The following is a 20,813-nucleotide window of genomic DNA, read 5'->3' on the forward strand; positions in this document are numbered from 1 at the left end:
ATCAGATGACTAGCAACCTTAATTTATCTGTAACTCTAATTCCCTTTTGCCATGTAACATAACATATTCAACAGCTTCCAGGAATTAAGACATAGACATCTTTTAGGGCCATTATTCTGCCTACAACATTACCACAAAGAAAAAAATCATAAGTTGGATATCCCCAAATGAATTTAAAATACATGGTCTTTAAAAGACAGTATTAAGGAAATAAAGATGAGCCATAGACTAGGAAAAAACATTTAGAAAACACATCTGATAAAAGACATATCTAGGGTAAAGAACTCTTAAAATTCCACAATAAGAAAAAAAAACTTATTTTTTTTTTAAATGAGCAAAACAGTTGAGCAGATGCGTCTCCAAAAAAGAGATAGTCATTAAGAATATGCAAACTAATACCACAATTAAATACCACTATGTAACCATTACCATGAGTAAAGTTTTTTAAACTAAATGCTGGTGAAAATGCAGAGCAATTAGGATTCTCATACAGTGCTGGTGGGAATGCAAAATAGTACAGCTACTTGGAAAAAACAATTTTGTAGTTTCTTATAACTTAAGAAAACTGAGAGCAACTCAAATGCCTGCCATTTGATAAATGGATCATCAAACTGTGGTACATCCATACAACTGAAATAACAATACATGCAACAACATGGATGAATGTCAAAAGCATTACGCTAAGTGGGAGAAGCCACATACAAAATGTTGCATACTGTTTGGGTTCATCTAAATAATATCCTGGTAAAGGGAAAACTATAGGGAAAGAAATCAGGTTGATGACTGCCAGGCGCTGGGGATGGAGAGGGGATCTACAAAGGGGGTCGAGGGAACTTTTTGAGGTGATGGAAACTTCCTGTATCTTAATTGCAGTGGTGGTTATGTGACTGAGTAGGTCTGTCAAAAGGCAGAGAGCTGTCTACCTAAGAATGGTAAACTTACTGTATGTAAATTATAGCTCACTAAACATGATTCTTAAAAAAGATAAAAAGCCTGTGCCACATAAAAGACACCATCAGGTGGAACAGGAACCTTAAAGAGTGGTGGTAATTTTTTAAATGCTAAAAACCTTAAGATTTAAATACTATGTCATTTTTGGAGATTTTATACACACTATATACATTTTTACTGGAGACCACCAGAATCTATTTTTGCCCATGGAAGCGAATGTTTTTTACAACAATTCCTGTCATATTCGCTTCAGGAAGCTTGAGCATCCCACGAGAGAATATGACTTGGAGTTACGTTTAAGGCAGGGGACAGACCAGCATGAGAACAGATCAGGTGTCCCTGTATCAGATGATGGGGTGGCCTACTCAGTAGGCACAGTAAGCAAAGAAGCATCACATCAGCCAAATTCTTGGAAGGGGCAAGGAGAGAGCAGTGAATGTTTTCCTGATGAAAGTCAAGAGAATGCTTTGGCAGATAACTGACATGTTAAAAGCTCACATCACATTTCTATTCTACATCACAAGAAAATTGGCATCTGTATTTTTAAGATTATTTGAAAGAAAAGATTCCACACACACACACACAAAAACACCTGTGCTTCTTTCAACTTTATCCCCCTTATAATGGTTATTTCCATACTAAAACTAAAAATCAAGCTAGAAAGAACCAGGGATGAGAGTATAAATTTTATGTGTCTGAAACCTTTACATATTAACAATAAACTACATGTAAACTACTACATGGTCAGGATGTTGGTCGAGGCAATAGGACTGTTCCAGTGCTCTGCTCCATTTCCTTATCTTCTTACATGTCTATGACTATGTAAATGTTGTTCCAAAATATTCATGTGTCAGCCAGGCATGGTGGCTGATGCCTTTAATTCTGGCACATTGGGAAGCCAAGGCAGATGGATCACTTGAGGTCAGGAATTCGAGATCAGCCTGGCCAACAGGGGAAACCCTGTCTCTACTAAAAATAAAAAAAAAAATAAAATAAAAATTAGCCAGGCGTGGTGGTACACACATGTAATCCCAGCTACTCAAGAGGCTGAGGCAGAAGAATCGCTTGAACCTAGGAGGCAGAGATTGTAGTGAGTCAAGATCATGCCACTCCACTCCAGCCTGGGTGATGGAGTGAGATTCCGTCTCAAACAATAAAAACAAAATGTTCATGCGTGGAACCAACTCGGGTTTCAGGTTCACCAACTGTAATTCTTTGCTTAAAGATTGGGATATTCCGGTTGGGTGCGGTGGCTCATGCCTATAATCCCAGCACTTTGGGAGGCTGAGGCAGGCAGATCACCAGAGGTCTGGAGTTTGAGACCGGCCTGGCCAACATGGTGAAACCTCATCTCTACTAAAAATATAAAAATTAGCTGGGTGTGGTGGCACATGCCCATAATCCCAGCTACTCGGAAGCCTGAGGCAGGAGAATCACTTGAACCTGGGAGGCAGAGGTTGCAGTGAGCTGAGATTACGCCACTGTACTCCAGCCTGGGCAACAGAGCAAGACTCTGTCTCAAAAAAAAAAAAAAAAAAAAAAAATTGGATATTCCTTTATTACACATTCAGAAACTTCTCCTTCCATAGCTCCAAAGCTCTGAAACAAACCAAAAGTGATGGGGATAGCAGATAAATCCATTAAATGTTTATGACTTAATGTAAGCTGCACATTTACTATCATGTATCAGGGAGTTTTTATAAATTACATTTTCAAAATAAGAAAACATCAAAATCTAATGACATACATTCTAAAACAAATTTAGAGAAATACATACATAACTACATAAGATTTATAATCTAGCTATAGAAGTCTCTAATCAGAATTTTTTCTATACATAATATCAATAAAAACCCTTTAAAAAAACACCACATATCTGATAAAGGATTCATATCAAGGTATATAAGGAAAGCTGACAACTTAATAAGACAATCAGGCCGGGCGTGGTGGCTCACGCCTGTAATCCCAGCACTTTGGGAAGCTGAGGCGGGCAGATCACCTGAGGTCGGGAGTTCGAGACCTGCCTGATCAACATGGAGAAACCCTGTCTCTACTAAAAATACAAAATTAGCCAGGCATGGTGGCGCATGCCTGTAATCCCAGTTACTCAGGAGGCTGAGGCAGGAGAATCACTTGAACCAGGAGGCAGAGGTTGCAGTGAGCTGAGATTGAGTCACTGCACTCCAGCCTGGGCAACGAGAGTGAAACTCGATCTTGAAAAAAAAAAAAGACAATCATATTTTTAAGTGGGCAAAATATTTGAAGACTCACTTGAACAAAGAAAGATACACAGATAGCAAACAAGCAAACAATAAGATCACCATCACTGGTTATTAGGGAAATGCAAGTTAAAGTTATAATGAGATATACACCTACTAGAATGGCTAAAATTGAAAAGAATGACAATACCAGTTGTTGGTAAGAATATAGAGTAACTGGAATTCTCATTCATTGCTAGTAGGAATGTAAAACTTTGCAAAACTTAATGGTGGTGGTTTTATAAAGTTAAACTTACTCTTACCATATGGCCCAGTAATTCAACTGCTTTGTATTTATCCAGAAGAAATAAAAACATACTGGCAAATGAGGACCTGCACATACTTTAACAGCTTCATGTATAATAATAGCCCCAAAGTGGAAACAACACAAAGGTTCATCCACTGGTGAATGGGTAAATAAACTGGTATGCGTTCATACAACAGAATACAACTCATCAATACAAAATACAGAATACTGATTAACAACATAGGTGAAACTCAAAAACATGACACTAAGTAAAAGAATATAACTTATATCTCAATCAACATTACTTTTGAAAACACTAAAATAGATATATACACACCAATGATCTAGGTTCTACTTTAAGAAGCTAGAAAAAGTAAAGTAAAATCAAAGCATTAGGAAGGAAATAACAAAGAGTGGAAATAAACGAAATGGGCAAACAATTGAGAAAAAGTCAGTTCTTTGCAAAAACCAACTGCATAAACCTTTAGCTAACATGATCAAGAAAAATGAGAAGCCACAAATTATTGTATCAGTAATGAAAAAGGAGACATCAACATAAGTCTTACAGATATTAGTAGACTAGTAAGAATATTCTGGGCTGGGCGCGGTGGCTCACACTTGCAATCCCAGCACTTTGGGAGGCCAAGGTGAGTGGATCACAAGGTCAGGAGATTGAGACCAGCCTGGCCAACATGGTGAAACCTGTTTCTGCTAAAAATACAAAAATTAGCTGGGTGTAGTGGTGTGTGCCTGTAATCCCAGCTACTCAGGAGGCTGAGGCAGGAGAATCGCTTGAACCTGGGAGGTGGAGGTTGCAGTGAGCTGAGATCGTGCTCCTGTACTCCAGCCTAGGTGACAGAGCGAGACTCCATTTCAAAAAAAAAAAAAAAAAGAATAACATCAAAATACTTACACTATGAATTTCCAAATAAGTACTATATAAAGCTACGACAATTAAAACAGTGTGGTACGGGCCTAAGGGTAAACACAGATCAATGGAACAGAATCAAGTCCAAAAAGCAGAACTACACATATACAGTCAATGCTTTTTGGTCAAGGTATCAAGGTAATTCAATGAAGAAAGGAAAGTCCTTTCATTGAAACAGTTGGGTATCTATATACATAAAGTAAATCTCAACCTCTGTCTTACTCCATACACAAAAATCAACTCAAGATGGATGATGGACCTTAACATAAAACCTACAATCATAAAGCTTCTAGGAAAAAAACATAGGAGCATATATTTATAAGCTTTGGGTAAGCAAAAATTTCTTGGACAGGACATAAAAGGCACAAACTATTTAAAAAATTGATAAACTGCACATCATAAAAATGAAAATTTCAGCCAGATGTGGTGGCTCACGCCAGTAATCTCAGCACTTTGGGGGCCAGAGTGGATGGATTACTTGAGGCCAAGAGTTTGAGACGATCCTGGCCAACAGAGCAAAACCCTGTCTCTACTAAAATTACAAAAATTAGCTGGGTGTGGTGGTGCACACCTGTAACCCCAGCTACTCAGGAGGCTGAGGCATGAGAATCACTAGAATCCAGGAGGCAGAGGTTTCAGTCAGGTGAAGTCGCACCACTGCACTCCAGCCTGGGTGACAGAGCAAGACTCTGTCTCAAAAAAAAAAAAAAAAAAAAAAAAAATTCCTCCTCAACGAAAGACAGCATTTTTAAAAATGAGCAGAGAAGTCACAGAATGGGAGAAAATATTCACAGCTCGTGCATCTGACAAAGGACTTGTATTCAGACCACAGCATAAAATAAAAAGTGTTTTTAGGGCAAAAGACTGGGGCACTTCAGAAAGGACCATGTATAAATGGCTGGTAAATACATGAAAAGATACTCTACATCATCTGTCACTGGGAAATGCAAATAAAAACCCCAATGATATACCACTTCACACCCAAATGTTGATACATATGTAGAACAATGGAAAATTCTCATACAGTGCTGGTCAGGGTATGGCATAACCACAGTGGAAAGTTTCTTAAAAAGTTAAACATGTTATCTTTCCTATGACTCAGAAATTCCACTCTTGGGTAGAATTAAAGAGAAAGGAAAACAAAGAACATGAAAAGCTTGTTAAAAAAAAAGCTCACAGCAGTCAAACCTCATTGCTTTTGGTTTACTAATATTAGCCAAAAACTAGAAACTACTCAAATATCTATCACTAGGAAGATAAATTATGGCATATTCATTAAAATTCCATAAAAGGGGAATAAAATGATTCACACGTGTAAATTTAAAACTATGTTAAGTGAAAGAAGTCAGAGACAAAGAGTACATATATAGCATTCCATTTACATATAAAAAATTCAAGAATAAGCAAAACTAATCTATGGAAACAAAAATCAGAAAGTAATTTTGGATGGTGGTGTGGGGGGGCAAGGAACCGGCTACAAAGAGGCAGAAGGAAACTTTGGGAATGATGGAAATGTTTTTCATATTTATTGGGGTTATGGTTACGTATGTGTATACATTTTCCAAATGTAAGCTATACATTTCAAATTAGTACATTTTATTGTTTATACTTTTATACTTCACTAAAACTGATTTTAAAAATTTAAATTTAAGGCTGGGCGTGGTGGCTCACGCCTGTAATCCCAGTACTTTGGGAGGCCGAGGTGGGCGGATCATAAGGTCAGGAGATCGAGACCATCCTGGCTAACACGGTGAAACCCTGTCTCTACTAAAAATACAAAAAATTAGCCAGGCGTGGTGGCGGGCGCCTGTTGTCCCAGTTACTCAGGAGGCTGAGGCAGGAGAATGGCGTGAACCCAGGAGGCAGAGCTTTCAGTGAGCCGAGATCGCACTGCTGCACTCCAGCCTGGGCAACAGAGTGAGACTCCCTCTCAAAAACAAAAAAAATTTAAATTTAAATTTAAAAAATTGTCATTGTTATTTAAACCCATGTTCCCTTCAGTCTAAAACCATCACCACCATCACAGCAAGGCAGGCTAAGGTGACCTCCATCAACATGTCAGCCAGGCCACTCACTGAACAGGTCCAGTTTTTCAAACTGTCCCACTAACTTCACAGAAGACTCCATGGGATATTTCAGGCTATCTTTTAAGTTTTTGTTTTGTTTCACTTCACTTATTACTACTTTTTCTTGTTTTGTGAGATGATGTGGACACTTTTTTTCTAAATTCGGTCCCTTTCTTTTCCCCATCACCAAATTACATTTCCATGTTTGTCTCTAAAGAGTGTATATTTATTCCCAAGCATGAGCAACCATTCCAAAAACAAACAAAACTATGAAAATGTTAGCAAGTGTGAATAGGAGCCAGATAAAGAGGTGTGAGCTGAAAACGCAGATGCAATTCTTCCACTCTTGACCATTCTAACCCCCAGATCATAGATACTAGTGAGTTTTCAGCCCTAGCCCCAGGATTACTGGCTACAAATAAGTTCATTTCAAAATTTTTATTTCATATATTGTTAAAACTTCACAACTTAGACATATCACTGTAATTTGTTTTCAATATGAAGAGGAGCATGATTCCAAAAAACTTTTTAAAAACCATGATATTGGCCGGGCGCGGTGGCTCAAGCCTGTAATCCCAGCACTTTGGGAGGCCGAGACGGGCGGATCACGAGGTCAGGAGATCGAGACCATCCTGGCTGACACGGTGAAACCCCGTCTCTACTAAAAAATACAAAAAACTAGCCGGGCGAGGTGGCGGGCGCCTGTAGTCCCAGCTACTGGGGAGGCTGAGGCAGGAGAATGGCGTGAACCCGGGAGGCGGAGCTTGCAGTGAGCTGAGATCCGGCCACTGCACTCCAGCCTGGGCGACAGAGCAAGACTCCGTCTCAAAAAAAAAATAAAAAAAAAAAAAAAAAAAAAAAAAAAAACCATGATATGTGGCAAGTTTTTAGGGTTGGCATATCTTGCCACATATCTTAATAATTAAAAATAATTACACTTAAAAATAATGACACTTCTCTTAATAATTAAAGAGCAGGCATCACCACAGCTTTCTAACTCACAGACATCACAAAATAGGGCATATACACAGTATCTAAAAAGCATGCTGTGTACAGCTCAATGTTAATGTCCCTGAAGTACACTTATTAAAAATATGAATGTTCAGGCATTAAGTATTTACAGGTACCAAGACACAAGTTACTTTTTATTTGTTATTTATTTATTTTTTTTGAGACAGCTCTGTCGCCCAGGCTAGAGTGCACTGGGCTGATCTCAGCTCACTGCAACCTCCACCTCCTGGGTTCAAGCTATTCTCCTGTCTCAGCCTCCTGAGTAGCTGGGATCACAGGCATGAGCGACCACCACGCCGGGCTAATTTTTTTGTATGTTTAGTAGAAACAAGGTTTCACCATATTGGCCAGGCTGGTCTCGAACTCCTGACCTCAAGTGATCCATCCACCTGAGCCTCCCAAAGTGCTGGAATTACAGGCATTAGCCACCGTGCCCAGCCACAAGTTACTTTTTAATCTGATGGAACAGTGAATAGAAAAACTAACAATTATGCTCCATTTTCAAGGACAATTATAAGACCAACATCAAAGATGCTATCATATATATATAATCTCGATAATCACAACATTAATGTGATTCAGTAAAAAAATTCAGTTAAAAAATAAGGGGGGCTGGGTGCAGTGGCTCACACCTGTAATCCCAGCACTTTGAGAAGCTGAGGAAGACAGATCACCTGAGGTTAGGAGTTTGAGACCAGCCTGGCCAACAGAGTGAAATTCCATCTTTACTAAAAATACAAAAATTAGCTGGGCCTGGTGGTGCATGCCTGTAATCCCAGCTACTTGGGAGGCTGAGGCAGGAGAATCACTTGAACCGGGAAGGCAAAGGTTGCAGTGAGCTGAGATCGCGCCACAGCACTCCAGCCTGGGTGGCTCACTCCGTCTCAGAAAACAAAAAAGAAAAAAAGGTGGAGGAGAGGTGGGGAAGAAACATTTATCCAGCAGTTAGACCTGCCAGAAACCCAGTCATGTGACAGTGAAGAGTCTGGAAAAATCAACAAACATCTTTGAGTGGCCAAGGACCACAAAGCCCATGCTTGGGATGGGCAGAGCCACAGAATCCCTGATAGCCATTGAAAATGCCCTAGAAAGGCAGATGAAAGAAAATATTTTACTATTAACACACAAGTCTGAAATTAGTAAACAGAGAACCAATCTTAATCACTACAATAATTTCTGAGAATACTCTACATTACTTAACAGAATAGTAAATGATGTCCATAACAGTGACCCTGAGTCACCAAGAAAGCATTAGAGTGTGCTCAATACGTCTCGTCAAAAACAGCGCAATATGCAATGTGTAGCCAAAGGCAGCCAAAGGATCGTGAGAGTTTTCATCATTTCACAGTTTAAAGTCCTTCACTACATTTATCTATAGATGTCAGGCATGTGGAACACTCCGCTTTCTAATGATGGTGTTCTATTTGGCATAAAGTACGGCTAACAGAAAAAACAAGAAAGAAAAGAAAAAAATATATATATATATAATGATGATGTTCTAGTATTAACTACTATACCCAAGTACTCTCCTTATCTTAATCAGTATCAGATTGATTTACACTTCCAGAGCCCCTTGTAGAACCATCACATAGATAAAATGGAATTTTTTAAAGTTTTCAAGCATATTTTGAAACCAGGATTTCTTGTGCTATTATTATCAAACATCTTCCACAGAAAAAGCCCATCCTACCCACAGAGAGACAAGGCCAGGACTTATTAGTGGGTTCATTGCCACCTACCAAACTCCTGTGTTCTTTTCCACATTTTAATTTAATTTCCACATTTTAATTAACTAGTGACTAATAATTCTCAGTTTCTCACTACCTTTCCATACCCCAAATAAAATAATACCCTATATTTCCACCACCAAACATCCTTCCCTCTTGTTAATTCCCCACAGCAGCATCGACTGGTCGCCACTCACTGTCCAACACAAACACCAGTGGATTGTGAAGTGTGGGAATCTGCAGCTCTTGGAGCTGCATTGTAACTAGAAAATATACAAGTCCTCCTCTTGCTGTCTACTTTAACCAAGAAGAAACATGTTGCCATGCTGGGGCAGCTTAGGGATTAGACACTTATCAGTCTTTCTGAGGTCAGCTGGTAATCTTCTTTCTGTCTGCTTCTGTGTGCCAGACCCTGGGCTTAAGTGCTTTACCCACACTATCTGTTTAATCCTCACAACTGTCCTATGAGATAGGTCCTATTTGACCCCACTTTGTAGATAGGCAGGCTGTGGCTAAAAGGTCAAGCAACTTAACCAAGGTCACACTATTCCTATGTGGGGGAAAAGGATTGGAACCCACTTACAACTTCAAAGCCCACACTCTTCACTATACACCAACTGCTTCAGCTGTCATTAACTTTAGTTACATTTATACATCATTGAGAGTGTACACTGAATGCCTCAAATTCACTTTACTATGCTTTATTTCATTCACTACGAAGTATGTATCTTATCTTCATATGAAATTGTTATTAATGTGTTAATTTTTTAAAAGCTAGAGGACAAACGAAGGCAAAGAATACAGGTTTGGGCAGCCTTTATAATTTGCTGTTTGAAATAACTTTAATACTTAAGTATGTAAGAATGTTACCTGGGGTTACTGTTAGCTGAAAACAATGAAGCTTGTTTGGATCAGGAAAATGCACTTTACATGTACCTGCAAAAGAAACAGCACATCAGGAAGGCCTGGCAGTGAGCAACAGTCCATATGATGAGGCTAACTTTTGAACACATGTAAAGTTAGCGGTGCTAGAGGGATTTGTATGGTTTATGGAAAGCTGGTAGATCTCCCTCCCTATTTGTCTGATAATAACTGTGCCAATAAAATTGCAAACCAGTGGTTTTTGTCATGTGTTTTTCTCCTTAGTCTTTTACTAGTTAATCCCAAATAGAGATGTTTTCCTTCAACCTTTAAGTGGTCACTAAACCATTTATTTCAAAAGAATTATGCTACTGTACTTTGACAAGAAGAAACCATATCTCAGGGACATTAATATATGCAGGCAAAGGCTAACTAAACACGAAAAAACCAGGAAGGAGCCCAGGTCAACTCTGTTCCCCTGGCACCACAGACATTCAGTCACCATGGTAAATGGAAGTTCTTTATAAAGAAGGGTGCTGGCTGGGCGTGGTGGCTTATGCCTGTAATCCCAGCTACTTGGGAGGCTGAGGCAGGAGAACCACTTGAATGGGGGAGACGGAGGTTGCAGTGAGCAGAGATCGCGCCATTGCACTCCAGCCTGGGCAACGAGAGCGAAACCCCGTCTCAAAAAAAAAAAAAAAAAAAAAAAAGAAGAGTGTGCACAGGACTTAGCTCCCACCAGCCAGAGTTTACCATGATATTTTGTCTTTTTAAAAAATACCTTTACTACCTAAGTGGTAAAGCATCTTGCTTTGTTGGTAAAATAATGCTCTACTGACCCAGATGGCAATGTTCTGTGCCCACTGGTCCAAGTCACAAGAGGCCTAAATCAGGACAAAATGTTCCCCTGGGAGAGGGGCTACTGGCTGCTGGTGCAGGCCAGGGAAGTTGACTGCACCCCACCCGTCTCATTCAAACAAATGGCACATGGCTAATTACCCATGGAAAAAATACCCAAGGAATCTGGAAGGAATATATATAGAAATTTTCTACATCTATAAAATCAGAAAATACTACGCTAAACTTTTTTTTTTAGACAGGGTCTCACTCTGTTGCCTGGGCTGGAGGACAGTGGCATGATTCCAGCTCACCGCAACCTTTGCCTCCAAGTCTCAGGTGATCCTCCCACCTCAGCCTCCTGAGTAGCAGGGACTACAGGTGCACACCACCACACCTGGCTAATTTTTGTATCTTTTGTAGAGACAGGTTTTTGCCATGTTACCTAGGCTAGTCTCGAACTCCCTTGCTCAAGTGATCCACTCACCTTGGCCTCTGAAAGTGCTAGGATTACAGGTGTGGGCTACCACACCAGGCCTATGCTAAACTTCTCAGTTCACCACTGGTGGTGAACTAAACATGGAAAAACCAGGAAACAACCCAGGTCAAATTTCTACTCCGTTCTCCTAGTACCATAGACATTCATAGTCACCACGGCAAATGGAAGTTAAAAAGAGTGTTGGCCAGGCGCGGTGGCTCACGCCTATAATCCCAGAACTTTGGGAGGCCAAGGTGGGCGGTTCATGAGGTCAGTAGTTCGAGACTAGCCTGGCCAACAAGGCGAAACCCCGTCTCACCTAAAAATACAAAAATTAGCCGGGCAAGGTGGTAGGTGCCTGTAGTCCCAGCTACTTGGGAGGCTGAGGCAGGAGAATTGCCTGAACCTGGGAGGCGGAGGTTGCCATGAGCTGAGATCATGCCACTGCACTCCAGCCTGGGCAACAAAGCGAGACTCCATCTTAAAAAAAAAAAAAAAAAAAAAAAAAAAAGAGTGCTGCCCAGGAGTTAGCTCCCACCCAGAGTTTACTATGGATTTTGTCTTTTTAAGTTTTTAAAGTTTTTTTAGAAGACTTTTTTTTTTTTTTTTTTGAGACGGAGTCTCGCTCTGCCGCCCAGGCTAGAGTGCAGTGGCCGGATCTCAGCTCACTGCAAGCTCCGCCTCCCGGGTTCACGCCATTCTCCTGCCTCAGCCTCCCGAGTAGCTGGGACTACAGGCGCCTGCCACCTCGCCCGGCTAGTTTTTTGTATTTTTTAGTAGAGACGGGGTTTCACCGTGTTAGCCAGGATGGTCTCGATCTCCTGACCTCGTGATCCGCCCGTCTCGGCCTCCCAAAGTGCTGGGATTACAGGCTTGAGCCACCGCGCCCGGCCTTAGAAGACTTTTTTAAAGTTTTTTTAAAGTTATCTTACAAGTTCCACCAAAAGTATTTGCTTAGTTTGACAATGATAAAAATTTTTATCAAAAACAGGACAATTCAAATTTCTATCAGAGGTGACCTTAGAGACGATCTAGTCCAACGTCCTCAACTAGGAGACATAAGTAGAAGGTCCAGAGAGGTTTGGTGACTAGCCCAAGATCATACAGGTTATCAACAGAAGCAAGGTTAATTCCCACATTAATAACTAGTTCATGACTCCTTCTCCTACTGCATGCCTCATTTCCTTTCAGTACGTAATGAACATTTAAGACATGGGACACCTGTACATACAAACAACAAATAACACAGGACTGTTAGTGGGGTTTCCTTTCCAGAGTGAAACTGCCTAGAAAAGCAAGAAGCAGGCCGGGCGCGGTGGCTCATGCCTGTAATCCCAGCACTTTGGGAGGCCGAGGCAGGTGGGTCACGAGGTCAGGAGATCGAGACTATCCTGGTTAACTAACACGGTGAAACCCCGTCTCTACTAAAAATATAAAAAATTAGCCGGGCGTAGTGGCGGGCACCTGTAGACCCAGCTACTCGGGAGGCTGAGGCAGGAGAATGGCGTGAACCCGGCAGCAGAGCTTGCAATAAGCTGAGATCGCGCCACTGCACTCTAGCCTGGGCAACGAGCGAGACTCCGTCTCAAAAAAAAAAAGCAAAGCAAAGCAAAAAGCAGTCTTAGAGATGACAATGTCACAGTCCTTACTTTAGAAATAAAGAAACTGGAGCCAAAGAGTTCAAGACTTTCTCCAAAATTACACATTGAGAACTATGTGTGAAATACTTAAAATGGGCTTTATTCTTCCTAATCTTAACTTGCAAAGATAAATGCCATCCTTCTAGTGAGTTCTAAGTAACAAAAACATATGATTATGACTTGGGATGTTAATCATGTTAGTCATGTTTCGATGATTAACAGAAGTTGGCATCATGTATTTGTTTTTAATATCTAGCATTCTCCTTTGTTTTAATAGACAGATGAGGAAATCAATGGCTCCAAAAAAGCTGGCCCACCAAGAATAAAGAAATTATCGGCCGGGCGCAATGGCTCACGCCTGTAATCCTAGCACTTTGGGAGGCCAAGGCAGTTGGATCACCTGAGGTTAGGAGTTCAAGCCCAGCCTGGCCAACATGGTAAAAACCCCCTCTCTACTAAAAATACAAAAAATTAGCCAGGTGTGATGGCGCATGCCTGTAATCCCAGTTACTCAGGAGGCTGAGGTGGGAGAATTGCTTGAACCTGGGGGACAGAGGTTGCAGTGAGCCAAGATTGCGCCACTTCACTCCAGCCCGGGTGAAAGAGCGTGACTCTGTCTCAAAAAAAAAAAAAAAAGAAATTATCAAAGTGGATTAAAAAGCAATAAAACTATGCCAGGTGCAGTGGCTCATGCCTGTAATTCTGGCAAAACCCTGTCTCCACTAAAAATACAAAAATTGGCTAGGCGTGGTAGCAGGCATCTCTAATCCCAGCTACTCAGGAGGCTGAGGCAGGAGAGTCACTTGAATCCAGGAAGTGGAGGTCGCAGTGAGTCGAGATCGCACCACTGCATTCCAGCCTGGGTGACAGAGCAAGACTCCATCTCAAAAAAAAAGAGAGAAAAGAAAGGTTAAGTTTAAAAAAAAAATGTTAACAGTCAGGTTTTTGTTCTAGTTCAATTCACTAGAATTAAGCTTTTTATCTATATGTAGGCATGCACTATCTAAGCCTCTAATAATATTTCAGTCTATCTGGAAGAAACATTTTAAATCTTTTTGCAGAGAAACCTCTACAAACTTGCATGTAGAGCTCTAAACTAGTTATGAATAGTTACTAAGTGGTACTGATACAAGGCAAGTTATTTTGTTAGCCTTTGTAAATATGTTAGAAAGATAATTAAACAGATAGTGAAGGGCTATGCATTGGTGGCTTCTTGTTTTCTCTTTAGAATAATGAGACATACTTTTGGAAAGCATGGCTTTTAAAATGATATAATTTCCCCCCTCTTTGATTAGGAGAGAAGGTAGGGAGAAAGAACGAAAGAAGAGGCAGAGAACATGCTGTCTTTTTATCTGACACCATAGCCATAGGGCTAGGAAGATGTGCCATGGTTCTTTCAAACCTAAGGTATGCAGTTACAATGCTGATTTGAAAGCCAGTCATAAATTTTCTTGTTTTTAAAGTACACTCTATGGGTTAAAAATCAACAATCTCTGTAAGATACATATCAAGGATGAATGAACCATTTATAAGTGAGACCTTTTCTGTGATTTTGATTAAATGTCTGTATGTGTTGGCCATGCACAGTGGCTCGTGCCTGTAATCTCAGCACTTTGGGAGGCCAAGGTGGGAGGATCACTTGAACCCAGAAGTTTGAGATCAGCCTGGGCAACACAGGAGACTCCATCTCTACAAAAAAAATAATAATTTAAAAAAATTAGCTAGGTGTAGTAGCATGCACTTGAGGTCTGAGGTCTCAGCTGCTCAGGAGGCTGAGGTGGGAAGATCACTTGAGCCCAGGAGGTTGAGGCTGCAGTGAGCCACACTCATGCCATTGTACTCCAACTTGGGCAACAAAGAGAGATCCTGTCTACAAAAAAACAAAAAAAAAAGTTTACATATACATACAGGCTCAAGCTGGGGGTCTGTGGGAAGATAAGATGGGAGTGGAAAGCAGAGGAGTTATTTTATTTTTATGAGGCAAATGTCCTAATAAAAGAGAAGAGTATAATGAACCCATCCCCCAGCTTCAACATTCTGCCAATCTTGCTTGTCTATCCTGCCCCCCCACAGTTACTTGTTTGTCTTCCTGTAGCATTTTAAAGCAAACCACTTCATCTGTAAATATTTCAGTGGGTAGAAAGATAACCTTTTTGTGTTTTGTGTGTGGTTTTTGTTTTTTTTTTTTTTGAGACAGTCTCACTCCGTTGCCCAGGCTGGAGTGCAGTGGCATAATCTCAGCTCACTGCAACCTCCACCTCCTGGGTTCAAGCAATTCTCTTGCCTCAGCCTCCCAAGCAGCTGGGATTACAGGTGCACACCACCACAACCAGCTAAATTTGTACTTTTAGTAGAGACAGGGTTTCATCATGTTGGCCAACCTGGTCTCAAACTCCTGACCTCAAATGATCCACTCATTTCAGCCTCTCAAAGTGCTAGGAATACAGGCGTGAGCCATTGCACCCAGCCAAAAAGATAACCTTTTAACAGAATCTCAAGATATTGCCTCATTTCTGAGTTGAAGAAAACTTTGAGGTCAAGCAATCCAATGTCTTTCAAAACACCTTCAACTGAGATCCATAGTAAGAAACATATTTTATACCACAACTCACTATACCTACCCATAAGTTTCATGTTGAAAATAATCTTTTGGCTGGGAGCGGTGGCTCATGCCTATAATCCCAGCACTTTGGGAGGCCGAGGCAGGCAGATCACTTGAGCCCAGGAGTTTGAGACCAGCCTGCCCAACATGGCAAAAACCCATCTGTGCTAAAAATACAAAAATTAGCCTGGCATGGTGGTGCGTGCCTGTGGTCCCAGCTACTCGGGAGGCTGAGACACAAGAATTGCTTGAACCTAGGAAGCAGACTCCAGCCTGGGTGACCAAGTGAGACTCTGTCTTGAAAATAATAATAATTTTTTAAGAAACATTACATACTTACCCTCTCAAACTGATTTCACAACCATGTAGAGGTTGCAACCCACCATTATCTTTCCAACTTCAGATGGAGACTGGAATGGGCTCTGCCCTGCCCCATGTCAGAGATACCTCCACATTCAACCCTAAGTTCTCTCTAGCACTCACCCAAACCAACAGACCCACTTATAAAATGCTTCACCATCATCCACAGACATCCTCAGCCTCAGAATTTTAAAGGAAGTATGATGACAAAAAGTTGTAATTAAAAAAATACTAAAATGATCAAATCTTTCAGGCTTTAATGATCTTTTGAAATAATCAAGGGTTTGGAAGAAGATTAATGATAGGGAAAAAAAATATGACATATATTACAAAAGTGAACTGCCTGATAAATGGGCTTTCCAAACGTACCGTGCTCATGAGTGAAGACTGCATGCTGACCTTGTGTGTCTAGGGCAGAAACAATCAAGCAAGATGGACATCCACTGACAGCAAGGCAGTGCAGCCACCCCTCAAACATGCAGACGAGTTACAAATAAGCACTTTGCCAAAAAACTGGTATCATCCCTAACAAAAATGGAACTATTATTGATTTATATACTTTTTCACTCAAAGTGGATGTGGGACAAAATGCATGTGTAAGAGGCAAAAACCTAACCAAATGCACCTCTGCTATGCTAAGGAGAGATACAAAGCACTCAAAAAGATGGCAGAACCTTGCTCTTCTTTTTTTTTTTTTTAAGACAGAGTCTCGTTCTGTCACCCAGGCTGGAGTGCAACAGCGCAATCTTGGCTCACTGCAACCTCCGCCTCTTGGGTTCAAGCGACTCTAGTGCCTCAGCCTCCCAAGTAGCTGGGACTACAGGCATGCACCACCATGCTCAGCTAATTTTTGTATTTTTAGTAGAGACAGGGTTTCACCATGTTGGCCAGGCTGTTCTCGAACTCCTGACCTCAAGTGATCCAGCTGCCTCCACCTCCCAAAGTGCTGAGATTAGCGGCATGAGCCACCATGCCTGGCCTACCTTGTTCTTATTAGATATTTGAAAAAATCCTACCTTTTCACAGAAAATTAAAATTCATTCCTAACGTACATGAAAAATAGGCTTTTTACTACACAAGGTTATTAAGACATAAAAAGTTTTCTTCATGCAATAATTTCACAGTACTTAGCGTTTGGGGATGCTATACTTACAAGGTAAATTAGCTTCAAGTTCTGCAACCTCTGTAGAAACAAAGAAATTATTATTATTAATATTAGTCGATTACTCCACATAAAATCACCAGTTCTAAATTGGCAATTTCCTCTAGAACACTGAAGAAAAAAAAATAAACTGAATGAAGTGAATAAAACCTAGTCTAAAGTTTAGACTTTAAGCCATTTAGCTGCTTTCGATATACAAAGTGACCTGCAGAAGGCCAACAAATTCAGTCAAAAGTCCTTGAATATTCACTTTAATGTAAAAGAAAAACATTTTAAATTAACACAGAAATGACCTACAGGTAGCCAGTTACTACAGTGTTTTTAAAAGTGGTTCCAAGTACTGGAACGAGTCCTCTCAAAATCTGATCTATATGCACCTTGTGTCTACGTCTGTTCCCAATGCTATCTTCTAGTTATCCCCTCATAGCTGCATTTCTTGGCCCCTGTCCTCTGCCAAAGGGCCTCAGACGTCCCAGTTCCTCTTCTACCAGCCACTCATTTGGTGTTTAAGCCCAGCACCCCTCTGTAGGACAAAACTGCAAACCCCCACCACAATCCTGCTCACCACTTCTAGTTAACACAGTACTAGAAGTCTAAACCAGAGCAATCAGACAAGAAAAAGAAATAAAAGGCATTCAAACTAGAAAGAAAGAAAATTATCCCAATTTCAGGTGACATGATCCTATATGCAGAAAGCCCTAAAGAACCGCCCCCCCCCCCCCCCCCCACACACACACACACAGACACACACACACTTCAGAATAAAACGCTTGGGAATAAATTTAAGGAGATAAAAGATCTGTATACTGAAAACTGTAAAACATTAATGAAAGACATTAAAGAAGACACGAATAAATATATGGAAAGATATACCACGTTCATATATTAAAAGAATTAATATTGTTGAAATGTCCATACTATCTAAAGCAATCTACAGATTCAATGCAATCCCTATCAAAATTCCAATGGCATTTTTCACAGAAATTTTAAAAAAAATTCTACAATTTGTCTGGAATCACAAAACACCCTGAAAAACCAAAGCAACTTGAGAAAGAACAAAGTTGTAAGCATCATACTTTCTGATTTCAAGCTACAGAAATCAAAACAGCACAGTACTGGCATAAAAATAGACACATAGAACAGAAAAGAGAGTCCAGAAGTAAACCTAAGCATACACAAGTCAACTAATTTATGACACAGGTACCAAGAAAACACCATGGGGAAAGGATAGCTCCTTGAATAAATAGTGTTGGGGAAAGTAGATATTCACATGCAAGGAAATAAAACTGGCTCCTTATCTTATACCATACACAAAAAATCAACTCAAAATGAATTAAAGACTTAAATGTAAGACCTGACAGTATATAACTCCTAGAAGAAAAGATAGGGAATAAGTTCCTTGACATGGGCCTTGGCAATGATTTTTTTGATATCACACCAAAAGCTCAGGGAACAAAAGCAAAAATAAGCAAGTGGGATTACATCAAACTAAAAAGCTTCTGTACAGTAAAGGAAACACTCAGCAAAATAAAAAGGTAGCCTATGTGCCAGGCACGGTGGCTCACGCCTGTATTCCCAATACTTTGCGAGGTCAGGTGAGTAGATAGCTTAAGCCCAGGAGTTTAAGACCCACCTGGGCAACACGGCAAAATCTTTTTTTTTTTTTTTTTTAACAAAATATACAAAAATTAATGGGGCATGGTGGCACACACCTATAGTCCCAACTGCTCAAGATATGAAGTGGGAGGATCATCTGAGCCTGGGAGGTCAAGGCTGCAGTGAGCTGGGACCACACCACAGCATTCTACACCACTCACTCTGGGTGACAAACTGAGACCCTGTCTCAAAAAAAAAGAAAATGAAAAAGAAAAGGTAGTCTATGAATTGGGAGAAAATATTTACAAATCATATATTCAATGAGATTAATATCTAAAACATATAAGGAAATCACACAACTCAATAGCAAAAAAAAAAATTTTTTTAAACGGGCAAAAAGCATGAATAGACACATCTCCAAAGAAGAAATAAAAATGGCCAACAGATATATGCAAAGGTGCTCAACATCACTGAACATCAGGGAAATACAAATCAAAATCATGAGAAATCACCTCATACCTGTTAGAATGGCTGCTATCAAAAAGAGCGATAAATGTTGGCAAGAAGGTGGAAAAAAGGGAACCCTTGTATACTGATAGCAGGACTGTACACTTGGTATAGCCATTATGGAAAACAGTATGGAAGTTCCTCAAAAAATTAAAAATAGAACTACCATATCACCCAGCAATCCCACTCTGGTTATCTACCCAAAGAAAACAAAATCAGTATGTCAAACAGATATCTGCGCTTCCATGTTCATTGGAGCATTATTCACAATAGGCAAAATATTGAAATAACCTAAGTGTCACTGACAACTGGATAAAGAAATTGTGGTATACATTGTATATATGTTGGAACACTGTTCAGCCTTTAAAAAGAGATCCTGCCATTTGCAACAACATGGGTAAATCTAGACATTATGATATATAAAATAAGCCAGACATACAAAGACAAATACTACATGATCTTACGTATATGTAGACTCTAAAGTCAAAATGAAGAAACAGAAAACGGTGGTGACTAGGGCATGGGAGCAGGGAAGGGGCAGAATGGGGGGATACAAAGTTATAGTTATGTAGGATGAATAAGTCTAGAGACCTGAAGTACAGCATGATGACTATAGTTCATAATATTGTTTTATATGCTGGAAATTTGTCAACGGAGTAGATTCAGGTGTTATCATTTTTAAAAAGGTAAACTATATGAGAAGATGAATATATTAATTCACTTGACTGTAGTAAACAACCTACTATGTTTATCAAAGCAGCATACTGGACCAGGCACTGTGGCTAATGCCTGTAATCCCAGTGATTTGGGAGGCTGAGGCAGGAGGATTGCTTCAGGCCAGGAGTTTGAGACCAGCCTAGGTAACACAGTGAGACCACGATCTCTGTCTCTCTCATTTTTTTTTTTAGCCTTTTTCCACAACCTCCTAACCTCTTAAAACAAAAAAACAAACAAAGAGTGAGGCATGGTGGCGCATGCCTGTAGTCCCAACTACTCAGGAGTCTGAGGTGGGAAGATCACTTGAATCCACGAGTTTGACGTTATAATGAGCAATCATCGCCCCACTGTGCTCCAGCCTGGGTAACAAAGTGAGATCACCTCAAAAAAAAAAAAAAAAAAAAAAAAGTCTTCTTGTATATCTTAAATATTTATAATAAACAACTAATTAATTAAAAATAAAAACCTGCAGTTTAGCAGGGCATGGGGAAGGGTACACTCTGAAATAACTGACCTGGCAAAGTCCTCTGTGCCTCAGACAGAAAGTAGTGTGCTCTGGGGTCTTTGGGCCAGGGAGATTCTCTCCAGCTGTGGGAACTAAGGAAGGAGGAGGTTTCTGGGTTGGGCTTTGGCAAGTAAATAAAATTTAGTCCTGCAGAGTTAGGGGAAGAGAGGAGTATTCCAAGCCGACAAATTAGCAATGTGCGAAAGCACAGCGCATGGAAAAGCACAGAAACCAGACAGCATCCAGTGTGGCCAGAAGAAAGGTCCCAAAACAACAGGTGAGCACTGGGAAACAAAGTAGAAAGATAGAAACAGGAGCGTGGAGAGAGCTATTGGAGACTTCTGAACAGAAGTTTCTAAC

The 20,813-nt window shown here is 40.3% G+C and overlaps 1 protein-coding gene across 1 annotated transcript in view; it reads right to left on the bottom strand.

Annotated features, from left to right (window-relative positions):
* The window catches only part of UBE2F (ubiquitin conjugating enzyme E2 F (putative)), a 166,367-nt gene that overhangs the window by 37,871 nt on the left and 107,683 nt on the right, over positions 1–20,813 (bottom strand). The window contains exons 4-5 of the mRNA XM_050751685.1: positions 17,120–17,149; positions 10,059–10,124 (exon numbers count right to left, since the gene is read on the bottom strand). Of these exons, the coding sequence (XP_050607642.1) occupies positions 10,059–10,124; positions 17,120–17,149 (96 nt within the window). The remainder of the gene's footprint in view (positions 1–10,058; positions 10,125–17,119; positions 17,150–20,813) is intronic.

Source organism: Macaca thibetana, chromosome 12 (genome assembly GCF_024542745.1).
Source record: "Macaca thibetana thibetana isolate TM-01 chromosome 12, ASM2454274v1, whole genome shotgun sequence".
Taxonomy (NCBI): Eukaryota; Metazoa; Chordata; class Mammalia; order Primates; family Cercopithecidae; genus Macaca; species Macaca thibetana.